The 13416-nt window shown below is 34.0% G+C and overlaps 1 protein-coding gene across 23 annotated transcripts in view; it reads left to right on the forward strand.

The window, feature by feature from the left end:
- LOC111511127 (calcium voltage-gated channel subunit cacophony) overlaps positions 1-13416 on the forward strand; it is a 230891-nt gene that overhangs the window by 92752 nt on the left and 124723 nt on the right. For all 23 annotated transcript variants that reach the window (XM_074185558.1, XM_074185571.1, XM_074185596.1 and 20 more), the window contains 5 exons: positions 3517-3944; positions 7444-7856; positions 7924-8226; positions 8747-9007; positions 12390-12533. In XM_074185558.1, the coding sequence (XP_074041659.1) occupies positions 3517-3944; positions 7444-7856; positions 7924-8226; positions 8747-9007; positions 12390-12533 (1549 nt within the window). The remainder of the gene's footprint in view (positions 1-3516; positions 3945-7443; positions 7857-7923; positions 8227-8746; positions 9008-12389; positions 12534-13416) is intronic.

Consider the following 13416-nt stretch of genomic DNA (forward strand, 5'->3'; position numbering starts at 1 on the left):
TCTAGTGTTCGTTAAGATGATGTGATATTATTATACACTTGAGTACTGATTTCTGGATCAATTCAATTTATTCATCCAGAAAATATACAACATTAACTGATTATTATATTTATGAAACGTGTGTTCAGTTTATTGAATCCCGTCTTGCATGAAATGAGTTAAGAATAATAGGAGAATAAATGATAAATATGTACTCTTGAATATAACTGGCTCGTATATTTTTTCAAATGGGCGAATTGAGTTAGAAATTCAATTTTTCATTTTCATTTTTTTAATGTTTCCATTTCTTTCTAGGAGAGCATTGTCGAATATTGTCCTATAAAATAAAATAGATTTTTAGAGAGCATATTACTGAAAAATTTGTGTTCATAACTGGTTTTTGGGTGAATAACTTTCCGCAATCTGAAACATCAAAACATTTTAATCCATAGAGAATTACGGTATCTCGACGCGCGTTTCGCTAACCAAGTTAGCGTCATCAGAAGATCATTATGACTAAATTTCACTTATGTGTTAGTGTTTTTATATGCTAGTGGCCTAACTAATACCTGATAGTAGTACCTTACTACTACCGGTTAGTATTACCTAAGTCTACTTGTTACGGTTCCGGTTATAAACTACCTGTTTTATCAATACCTCTAATTTGTTATATATTTCCTCTATGTTAGTGACTATCCCCTACATTTTTTCTCTAATATTTTTTCTTGTCTTCTTTTTCGGACTGCCCAACATTTGTGAAAGTCTACGCGCAGTTTTGAAAGACACTTTTATATTCAATTTTTCAGACTAACCCTTTGGTGTATTTGGATTCATATATAGGCACTATGAATTTTGAATCTTCCTTTCTTCGAAAATACTCTGAAAATCTGTTTTCTTTTCAATTTATTCACTATGTTTAATGGATACTCGTTGCTTTCAGCCACCGTCCTAACAACTTTTTTCTCAATATCATACCTTACTTTGCTCAACGGAAACGTGAGTATTTTATGAACGAAAAATTGTGGTCTCGCCATTTTTTGTGGTCAATGATGGAAGTTGTCAGGGATATACCTGGTAGTGCTCGTAGTTAGTCCACTAGCGTATAAAAAACTAACATAGTAGTAAAATTTAGTCATAAAGATCTTCTGAGGACGCTAACTTGGTTAGCGATTGTGAAAAATTATAAACCTAAGAAACAGTATTAAACATTGACTCCTTCACAAAAAATGTTTTTTAACGTATAGTATAGTATGTATAGTATTTGAATCGCAATATATAGTATTTCACTCGCCACTCTCGCCTTCAGATCTTGTCAATGAACTGTATTCTCGCAAGTAATGGCAATATTTCTCGCTCGTTAAATAATATACTATTCTTGATATTGATTGAGAAATTAGGTAATATATTATTGACATCGTGTGAAGATATCTCCGTAGAGTACGATACTAAAGTATTTCATACTAATAAAAACGATGAAATGAACCAAAAAAATTAAAGTTCATATAACATCATAAAAACAATCAGTAGATTTCATGTGATATGAAATATTTTCAATACCAACAAAAAAAATTAAAATTTGTATAATTGTATTTTTCATCCGAAACAACGTTATTCTTGTACAAAATTGAAGGACTTTCCAAGAAACCGTGATCATACTCGTATAACTTGAAAGTGAGTGTTACCAAGAAAAAATCAGAAATTATGATAATAAAATGAAGTGTATGTGGAGCATATATAAAGAGATCGTAGGCAGAAATAACACCACAGATTCAATATTTGAAGGAAATCCAACACAAACACACAATCAGTACAATGAATTTCTGTTGAATATCATTCCAAAAATACTTGGAAAAATTGATAAGTCCCAATTTTCATGTAACATTTCAAATAATTCACAATCAATGTTCTGCTACGGAAAATAAAAAACAAACACACATGTGGAGGTGACGAAATACCAGTAACTCTGATAAAAATATGCATAGATAATATTTCCAAAATAATTGGCTATATAATGAGTAACTCATTCAAATATGGAATTTATTTTTCCTCAACAACGAAAACTAGCTCTCATAACACCAATATACAAAAAAGGAGATTGTGAATTGTTTGAAATGTATAGGTCTATAAGTATCTTGCCATCGTTTTCTAAAATTTTTGAAATGGCGATGGGTGATAGAAAGATTGATTAACTTCATGAAACATTGTAATCTCTTAAACCTAATTCAACACGGATATATTGAAGAAACATTATCGAGTCATTTGAAAATAACGAAATACTTCTTGGAATATTCTCAGACCTTTCTGAAGCATATGACTGTCTTAATCACACGTATCCATTGAAAAAACTTGAAAAATATGGAATTAGAGGGATATGTCCTATTCTATTTGTTATTTTCATGAACAACATCTTAGATATTTTAAATAACGAGGGGGCTACTACCACTAATTAGGGCGATGACACAAAATTACTGGCTTCTAGAATCAACTACCGAAATTCAATTACTAAATCATCCCATTTAGTCGAAAAAACACAGCATTTTCTAAAAATGGCCTTATTCTTAACACCGTCAAAACCTAAGTAGGTGATTCTATTTAGAATTGAATTGAGTCACCAACAACTGTTTGTTCAATTAGCAAATAATCAAATGAAAGTACAAATCTCAACAAAAATTTTAGGTATACACATCAATGATCATCTTCAGTGGCGTACCTACATTATCAATTTAGGAAAAAATTTGAATCAAGTCTGCTATAGTGTAAGGATTATTAATACTTATCTAAACAAAAGAATCATTAAAAACCATATATGCAACAAATTTTGAGTCTTTTGCAAAATTTGGTATTTTATTCCGGAGATCTTGTAGTTGCATCTTGAATATATTTGGAATTTAAAAAAGGGTGATAAGAACTATGTTCAAATTGAAGTACCGCCAATCTTGTCGGGGCAAATTCAAAGATAATTATATAATGACAGTACACGTATTGTACATTTATGAATGTGTAATGCATTTATTGAAACATTAAATTAAGTTCTTGAAAGCCGGATCAAATCTTACTTACCCTTTGCGGAATGCAGTTATATGTTTCCCTATTCATAGACTAAAACACTAACAGAAAAGCATCCGTCATATGCATCAATCGAGTTTTTCAATAAATTAACAGAAAATATCAAATTCTGCGGGAGCCTTAAAAAAATTAAAAAGATGTGAAAGATTTCCATATAGACTTGAAAACATATTTAATTCAGCAATATCTGGTTTGCTGTTAACTCCATTTTATATTAACATGTTTTTATTTCTACTGCATACTGATGGTTTTTCTTTTTAATGTTCGTACAATGTGTCTGACGTTGTTATATATTATATTATTATTATTAATCAAGTTGACCAAATGAACCTTTCAAAGCAAAACTACTTATAAATTCAGACGCATTTCCTCGAGCTTATACAAATATCATCATTGATCGAAATCGGAAGGCTCACTTATCTTCAGATTGAATGAAATATGTTCAAAATTTCAAGATACCTTTTTTTTCAGATTATGCGGAATTTGTGTTCTTGGGTCTGTTCATGGCAGAGATGTTCATAAAAATGTATGCTTTGGGTCCAAGGATTTATTTCGAATCAGCCTTCAATCGTTTCGACTGCGTAGTGATAACGGGCTCAATATTTGAAGTCATTTGGTCAGAAGTGAAAGGTGGTTCTTTCGGAATATCAGTGTTAAGAGCTTTGAGACTGCTAAGGATATTCAAAGTGACTAAATACTGGTCTTCATTGCGCAACCTTGTGATATCTCTGCTCAACTCAATGAGATCTATAATATCGTTATTATTTCTTCTTTTTCTATTCATTCTTATATTCGCGCTACTCGGAATGCAGCTTTTTGGAGGACAATTCAATTTCGATGGAGGTACCCCCAACGCAAACTTCAACACCTTTCCCATCGCGCTGCTAACAGTTTTCCAAGTAAGTTAATAGTGTACTTTGATGTAAAATGTTTCGAAAGATGTAACCCTGTTGATATTGGCTGAATGTTGAATTGTTTTTGAATTTGAACTCCTATAAATTTTCATGTTCACTAACATGTATAAATTGTATACCAATATTTGAGTAGTTCATTAGTTGATATTATTTTAGAGGATCTTCATTGTTACATCAATATATTTTCAAGTTAGTTCCTTTTTAAAGGGGAGGGCTGACAAAAGGATAACTTTATCAATGACTCTTAAAAAATTGTTTTAATTCCATGCGTGAATTAGGTATCACTTCCAAATATTTTTGTTAATGTATGTAATTACTCAGCACATACAGTGCTTTTCTTTAATGGTCCCCCTCTATTTTATTTTTTGAATGGGTAAAAAAAAATAGAAATTTGGGATAATGAAATTAATGCATGAATACTCTATTTTGAAGTGACATTGTTAGATGAAACTTTCAAGATTGCGACTGGGCGCCATGAGCTTGAGGTCAGTTCAGAAGATGCTCGAAATGGTTGCCTTGAACTTCTCAACATATGAACAGCCTATCCGATATTTTACGCCGAACATTTTCGAACATAGTAACGTCAATATCTCTAGAAATATTTATTATTCTCGGTCGTATATCCAATATTGAAGCAGGTTCAGTTCCGTACACCTTTTGCTTCAAATAGCTCCATAAAAAAAGTCCAAAGGTGTCAAATCTGGCGAGCAAACTGGCCATTCTATAGGTCCTCGACGGCCAATCCAACGACGGGAAAAGTAGTATCCAAATAGTTTCTTACTTGTCTGGAGTAATGTGGTGGTGCTATATCTTGTTCGAATATAATATCCATATCGATTTCATTAGGATTCGCTTCGACGATTTCAGTGATGAGAGGCTCAACAGTAGTTTCCAGCATATTCAAATACAGTTCCCCTGTTAAATTTTGATCAATAAATAGAGGTCCTACAATATGGTTTCCCAATATTCCTGCCTAAACGTTAATTTTTTCTTGATAATGGGTATGTGTTTCCCGGAAAACGTGAGGGTTGCTGTCACTCCAATAACGGAAATTTTATCTATGAACATTGCCGTTTAAAAAAAAGTACATTCGTCACTAAAACAAATATTGTGGAGATAGGTAGGATGCCTTGCAATGCTTTCCGTCATGATTTCGCAGAATTCTGTTCTTCGATCAGGGTCATCTTCAGTTAATTGGTGTACCATTTTGATTTTGTATGGATGATACCTATTCCTCTTCAAAAGTCTCCACACAGTAGAAGGAGACACCTCACAAACATTCGCGACGGAATAAGTAGACTGTTCAGAATTTACTACTTTCTCACCAATTATTTGCAGTTGCTGTTCTTCTGGAATGGACGGATGACCTGGGGGCTTTTCGTTATGTACACTACCGATAGTTGTGAATTTGGATACAAGTTCCCTCAAATATTTTCTACAAATAGGACGATTCTAAAAACCTTCATTGAAAATCCTTTCGGTCTCGTGAAAATCACGCGTCGCACCGTAAATAAAAGTAGCTTCAATTTTTTCTTCCAATGGACGAGAATGGACCATTTTAGGGATTGTTGACGTGGTACCTTTCTACTAGTAAAACCGAAAAGTAAATGAGTATATTCTAACTGAACAATGATGTTCATTGTCGTACTGACATTTTTTTGTCGTTTTCATAAACGAAAAATAACTCAACAAACCTTATCGGGTTGTTGGAATTGCTATATGGTAGATAAAAAGAAATATTTCTAGAAATATGGATATTAATTTGTTTGTCTTCAGGAAATTATTAAATGTTCAGCCGTTTTGTAGTAGGTGAAGATATTGACTTCATATTCTAAGGTTGTGAAGTATTCGTCAAAATGATGTGTCACAAGAGCCCCCTTTCCATTTAATTTTTTTCCCAGATAGCGCCCAGTCTCCATCTTGAAAGTTTCATCTGTCAATTTCACTTCAAAATAAAGTATTCATGCATTAATTCCATTATCCCATATTTCAATTTTTTTAGTTAACCCGTCCAGAAAATAAAAGGAAGGGGGGCATTAAAGAGATGCACTGTATAAGGGTTGGGCTTGTAAGTAAAATTATTATTATGTACATGAACACATCTTTATTTTGTATGATCATAACATGGAAAAACAAAGAATAGAAAAAAGTAAATGATAGAAACACTGATATAAATGAATATCATAATGGAAATAATGAAACTATGTTTCAAAATAGTTTTGAGGAGTTCATATTTTTCACGGAATATCTGCTCAGATAACGAAGTGTAACTTTTTTTCATTTTGGTGAATTCATCAACAATCTTGTTTAGGTCGATTTTGTCTGCTATTTCTCGATGAACGTTTATGAGTGCCAACGACGCCAGACGGTCTTCTCTTATGATTGTTCTCATCCAGTCCTTGAGGCGCCCGAGGGTGGAAAATACCTCTCTGCGGTGGCGATGCTTACTGGAAGGGGGGCCAATATAAGTATATTGAATGTGTAAAGATAGACGTCATTGTCACACATGAATAAAGCCTTCAGATATGGATGAATCTGAGATATCATTGCTTGCCCCTTGCTGTTGTTTCCAATTAGCAATTTCATTCAACAATACAGTAAGGCTGATCTTTGCCGCATTGTTGAGTGTAGAGTTGAACTTTGAAAAGATGAGACTTGATATATCTTCAAGCTTCAAGTAATTCAAATTAACCTAGCACGAAGGAAACATAAACTTCCTGAATTGAAAGGGTTATATTTTTAGGAGTGATTAATTTTTGGGAAAGAAAGTTTTTGGCTTTCTACTACTCCATCTGATACAAAAAAATGGATGAGAGAATCTTCCAAAGAAAGGAAGGAAGTAATCAATTTGAAAATAAGTAACGCTATACATGGATGTGTAGATCATGCAAAGAAGTAACTTTCAGACACAAACTGAAAGAAAGTCCTCCTGAAACAGCTACTTTCATATAAACATTGAATTACATGAAAGAAAACATTCTTTCGAAACAAATACTTCTATACGAACACTGAATTATACAGAAGATACTTTTCTCTATTCAGTTTGTATATCAAACATTTGTTGAGGAATAAGAATCAGATATCATTCACATGAGTTCTACTTTGAATGAACGGTAATAAATTGTACTCACATGGAACACTGTCACCCTAACTGGTATACACCGGTGTTTCGCCTTAAGACACTTGCCCTAAGGCTCTTCAGGACCAAATTGGATAACATTATAGAAAATACACACACTTCATTCATGAATTACGATTTTGAATGTCACGGAATAAGCTTGATCTGCTTATGTCATCGATGACATCGTAATGACATCGATGACATTCAATTGGTGATCGAAAAACGGGTCGAGGTGTCAAAATAACGGGTTGGTGTTGGGAAAAAACTCCAGTAATATTCATTACTACACCAAAGGTCCCAAACAGTGCATCACATGGATTCAATGTCAATGAGTATTACTGAAAATATCAATTCTTTTTCCAGATTCTAACAGGCGAAGACTGGAATGAAGTAATGTACAATGGCATCAATGCACTAGGAGGGCCCAATAACGGAATGATTTACTCTCTTTATTTCATAGTCCTTATGTTATTTGGAAACTACACATTGCTCAATGTATTCTTGGCCATTGCCGTCGACAACTTAGCTAATGCCCAAGAACTAACAGCCGCTGAAGAGGAACAAGCGGAGGAGAATAAAGAGAAACAAGCTTTAGAACTAGAGAAAGAAATGGAGGCTTTGCAAATGGAAGGTTCGAATCTCAGAAACGAGATCTGTTTACCAAGTCCCTCGAAAGGAAAGAAAAAGAAGGAAGAAAAAGTGGAGGAAGAAGAAATCGTTGGCCCAAAACCAATGCTGCCATATTCTAGTATGTTCATACTTTCTTCAACAAACCCGTAAGTATTTTTGTCGAACTTCATTATGATCTTCTTTTTGAATAATTTTCATTTCTTGTCTTCATAGGGTGAGAAGAGGTGCTCATTGGGTGGTAAATTTACGTTACTTCGATTTTTTCATTATGGTTGTTATTTGTCTCAGCTCTATCGCCTTAGCATGTGAGGATCCAGTGGATGAAAATTCTTTTTGGAACGGAATTTTGGATCAGTTTGATTATGCTTTCACGAGTGTTTTCGCGGTGGAGATGGCTCTGAAAATTATCGATTTGGGGATTATTTTACATCCCGGATCTTATCTCAGGGAAGTTTGGAATATCATGGATGCAGTAGTCGTGGTTTGCGCTCTGGTTTCCATGGGTTTTGATTTCGCGTAAGTATAGAAATTCGAAAAATCAGGTTTCATATCAAATGATAGTGGATTACTTCAAGAACACTGAGAATTTATTTCGAAGTGATATTACGTTTTCGATATATAGCATTTTCTTCTATGATATTTAATGTTTTGAGAAATTGTTGATAGTCAATTTCTCAAAATTATTGAGAAGTGATGATTCATAAAGGACATACGAATTATTTTGAGAGATCAGCAATTGAAAAATAATGAAGAATCTTCAATTTATCTTTCATATACATATTCTTTGAAATCTTGTTATACCCGAGAACAAAACATATGTCAAGCAATAAATTCGAGGTTTTTTGACAATAGTGAAAATAAATATTACTTTTATCAACACCCGTTGCGAAACGGGTACACATTCCGAAGAGGTGCATGTGATATGGACTATTTCAAGTACCTGTACAACGTCTGTGCAAGTATCTGTGCAAATATATGTACAAATTTGTATAACTCTATGTATGTATGTTTGTATAACTGAGTTTATTTTTTACAGGAAACGGCCGGCGGCTGCGAATCTATCTACCATAAAATCTTTGAGAGTGTTGAGAGTTCTTAGACCATTAAAAACAATTAAAAGAGTGCCGAAATTGAAAGCAGTCTTTGACTGCTTGGTGAACTCCTTGAAAAATGTGATAAATATTTTAATAGTGTACATATTATTCCAATTCATATTTGCTGTGATTGCCGTTCAACTGTTCAACGGGAAGTTCTTCTATTGTACAGATGCTAGTAAATTTACGGAAGTAACCTGTCAGTAAGTAAACGAATCCATCGAATTCAATCTTGATATTTTTTTTTTACTGAAATAGTCCAATGAGTTTCGTAGAGAGCCGTGCAATCAACTCGTAGGTATCCAAATGAAAATAAGACAGTTGTATTTTCATTTAGATTAATTGAGTTGATTGAGGAGCAAGTAAATAGAAAACTATTTGGCACATGATTGATTATGAAAGAATTCGAATAAGTTTGAATTTTAAGACTAGTAATTTACTTCTGTACTCCTGTATTCATTGGTCCGCCATGTGAATTGAAATGCCACTAGTTTGTCATAGTAGGTACTTCCTATCATCATCATAATGGTTTCAACGGCTACATCTTCGAATGATTATTCCATATCAGTTTCGCTCAAAAACTGATTTCTTCATCGATTTATCTGTTTGGTCATAGCGGCAACATTTTTTATGCTCAGTCAAGCGCGTTTTACCACGTTTTTATGTGATTCCTATGTACAACAAACCAAAACTACACGGTATTCGGTATACTCCTGGAGTACTCAACAGATCCTTGAAGTCTTCAGCTGACCTGAGACTATTCTCTGTCATTCTTGTGGGCTTAAAAATGTCTCCAACTCCATTCTTGAGGATGCTTCCAATTTGTTCAATCATCTTCGTTCAAGACGGGATGGAGCCTAGCTCCCTCATAATTGATCATGAGATGGCGGCATGAATGTCCTCAGACATCAGTACCGCCCTTCACGGTGAACCCCTGCCTGGCTGGAGTGAGTGGATGAAGAAATTATCATTCGTTAACTGGAAACATGAGAGCCTCATTCGACAGAGTGTCGGGACCTTCTATATCGGGAGGGATCGTCTATAGCATAGCGTGTACCTTCCCTAACTGAAAGCTTCCAATTTCATCCGCCAAACCGCTCATGCAGTACAGCAACGCTCTTTCATTGGCTGTTCGCTCAAATGTCACCGTGGAATATTTCTGTGTGGGTCATAAGGCTCGGTTGATTTCAGCTTCGTTATATCCGTTACAAATAAACACATTCTTCAGATGGTACACTTCTTCTCGTTGCCTTTCTGATTCGCAGATACGTCTTATCCTCTCTACCAGATTGTTAGATTCTTAATAACCATTCTTTACTGGCTCGAATGATGATTAGAGTGCTTGTTCAAATATTATCACTTCATCAACAAGAAATGAATACCAGCATTTCATAACACAAAGGTTCTCTCAATGATTGAAGAAGGGTCGGACCAATCAAAGAGCAGTCAGCCCTCTGATACCCAGTCCTGTTGTAAGTAAAAACGCAGCAGTACCATACCGGCAGTGAAAGCCTACATACCATGATCATATACAGAGTGTTTGTTCAGGGAATGCACATACGTAATGTGTTGATGAGGGACACCCAGGCGGTTTTGAATAGATAGATATTGATATAGATAGTTGGACTTCATTACAGTTCAGAGTTCACACAGTTGCCGGGCTCAGATCAAGAAATATATTCAAATACAATTAAATAGAATAAAAAACCCAGGCAGTTTTAAGTAGATATATATTGATATAGATAGTAGGACTTCATTGGAGCTCAGAGTTCACACAGTTGGAGAGCTCTGATCAAGAAATACGTTCAAAAATAAAAAAAAAATTCATATGTAAAATATCAGGCATAAATATCTTACTAATGTAGATGCAATACATGCGTACATGAACATACTTAATAGATATAATGCACATTGAAAAAAATTTGAATTTTGAGACATTTTATGGAGAAATTTTATTATAAAAAGCCCCCAATAAATAAGGTTCAATATCACAAAGCAGATAAAATACTCATTTTTCAAATTCATTTCTTTTGATTATATAATTTATTGCTTGCATACTGCTGCCATTATTCTCTAAACCTATGTTGGGAAATAATGAAATCGGTTTTCTATTTCAGTAGAATATCCATGCATGTTTATATTTATCATTTTCAAATGTTGATTCATTATAAATGAATATTATGCATTAATTCATATAATTCCCATACTATTGGCAATAGTTTGGTTTTTTGTAAAACTTCTACATTGCATATCAATGGCTTTTGAAATATGTTTTCGTTGGGGCATTAGAAACGTGTACGTCGACCCCATACCATACCATATTTGAAAAATGGATAACTTCCATAGTGGTCACTTTTAAGATCAATTATATTCAAACATCTTTCTAAAACACGGTCTGCATAATATTCATCTGCAAACTTTTTGGTAATATATTTTACATAACTATATTTATGTAAAATATTATATATCAATTTAGGTACTTTTACTTTCCTTTTCATTTCCAGAAAAACAAAGCTTGTTCAGGGTGAATCATTACTTATTTTTAAAAGTTCGGACCGTGGATATGAATTTCAATTGTCTTTTATACGCCATTCGTCATTATATATTATACATAAAGAATATATGTAGTGAATAAAAAACTATTCATTCCCCACCCTCAGGTTCATACAAGCTAATAGGCCTGATCAAGTTATTCTTGGCCATCAGAGCATGACAATACGTGACGGACGATCTGGTGGAATTTTGCACTAATCTTTTCAAATTCCTTTTGAAGAAATATGTGAAGTTGTCAATCCTTAGCATACCACATGATAGAATTGAAGTTTTTAATGATAATGAGGAGCTTGGAAATTGCCCAATAGAACAATAGAAGAGAATTCTGAACACAGGTGTCCCTCTTTTCGATAACAAATTAATTAGAATGCCTAATCGGTTAATAACAACGTAGTATAGAGAGCCAGGTTGACGGACGGACAGTCATGTTTATATATTGCAATTCCTTTGATCAAGAGAAAAACATAATGTTTTCAACTTTATACTTTATTCCTTGCCGCAATTGTTCCAATTACTTTCAAAATGACTTTGAAATTTCATCCAATGAATTATATCCACAATCAACTGTTTTATTATCTCTAGTCTGGAGGCGACACTAGTTCTTTGTCTCGATTTTCATCAAGTTGAAAAAATATATTGATGTTAGAAAAAATGAAATACGCTAATTCCAAGTTTTTCTCTTTGATTTTGAACTGGAAAAATACATAAACGAAAGTTTCAACTATTCTGATTGAAAAAACTAATCAATACAGTTTATTGTATGACTTCCACTATAAAAGGTTTTACAAAAACGGCAACACGTGTTTCTCTATACAACAACTTCTTCGAGCATAAACTTGAAAAATCATATAATAAACTAGATTGATTAGTTTTTTAATATGGATTTTCATCAAGTATCGGTCAGTTCTATTCAATTATACTCTGATTGAGAGTTTTTATGTTTCATACGCTCTCGGTACAGAATTGATTTTTTTTCAACTGATGAATTTTCATTCGAAAGCTACGCATTTATTTCATGAAAATAATTTTCAGGGGGCAGTATTTTGTATATGAAGAAGACAGTGATGTGCCTAAAGTAGACGTACGGGAATGGTTACCTCAAAAATTCCATTACGATAATGTGCCAATGGCAATGTTGACGCTGTTTGCTGTACAAACCGGCGAGGGTTGGCCCCAGTAAGTAGCATTTTCAAAGTATTTGCTGTTACAAACTCAAAATTTGGAAGTTGGGTTCGAACCGCCTCTAATATTTCGTTGTTGAACTTTTCGATTCCTCAAGAAACCAAATTTCAATCCTAATTTGCCTAATAACCGTGTAGGGACAACATATTTATAGGATTTTTAGACTTCGGTAGTAACCGTTCATTTCTCAAGAAACATAATTGAAGAGTGATTTATTCCGATTAACAATGATATGGACGTGAACAAATAATACATCGAGAATATTTTTCCGGCAAGATATGATAATTGTGATATTCCAAATAATTCAAATATAGATATTTTCGAATTTCATCTTGTCAATTTTCTTCAATTCATCTAATAACGCAGTATATACATTCATTTTAGTAAAGTAGTTGGATTCTTTCTTTTAGTTGTAGATCTTCTCCGATTAGGTGTATAACAAATCGCATTTATGTCCTACACAGTCATTATTTGAAGAAAGTGTTAAACTGAACGTAAAGTATTTCTTTGAATATCGATTCTATTTTGATTACTGCCTCCCGGACCGCCGGTCCTCGATTGAAGAGAAAATGTAACCTACAGCCATCTTGGTTTCGGACAGGTTGGAGCCTGGCTCCCTTACCCTTTTGACTGATGTTCGTCAGAGGGACAAATGGGTCATGACTGATGATGGGATGGCGACATGAATGTCCTCAGATATCAATGCCGCCCTTCATGGTGTACCCCTACCTGGCTGGGGTGTGATGGATGAAAAAATTGTTCATCTTTTAACGGAGAACATAGGGGCTTCATTCGACAGAGTGTCGGGGCCTTCTATATCGGGAGGGGTCGTCTACAGTATAATCCATAGCTTCCCCGACTAAAGACAAAATGTAAA

Source organism: Leptinotarsa decemlineata, unplaced genomic scaffold (genome assembly GCF_025532065.1).
Source record: "Leptinotarsa decemlineata unplaced genomic scaffold, Ldec_3_MD MMD2_P_RNA_scaffold_2, whole genome shotgun sequence".
NCBI lineage: Eukaryota > Metazoa > Arthropoda > Insecta > Coleoptera > Chrysomelidae > Leptinotarsa > Leptinotarsa decemlineata.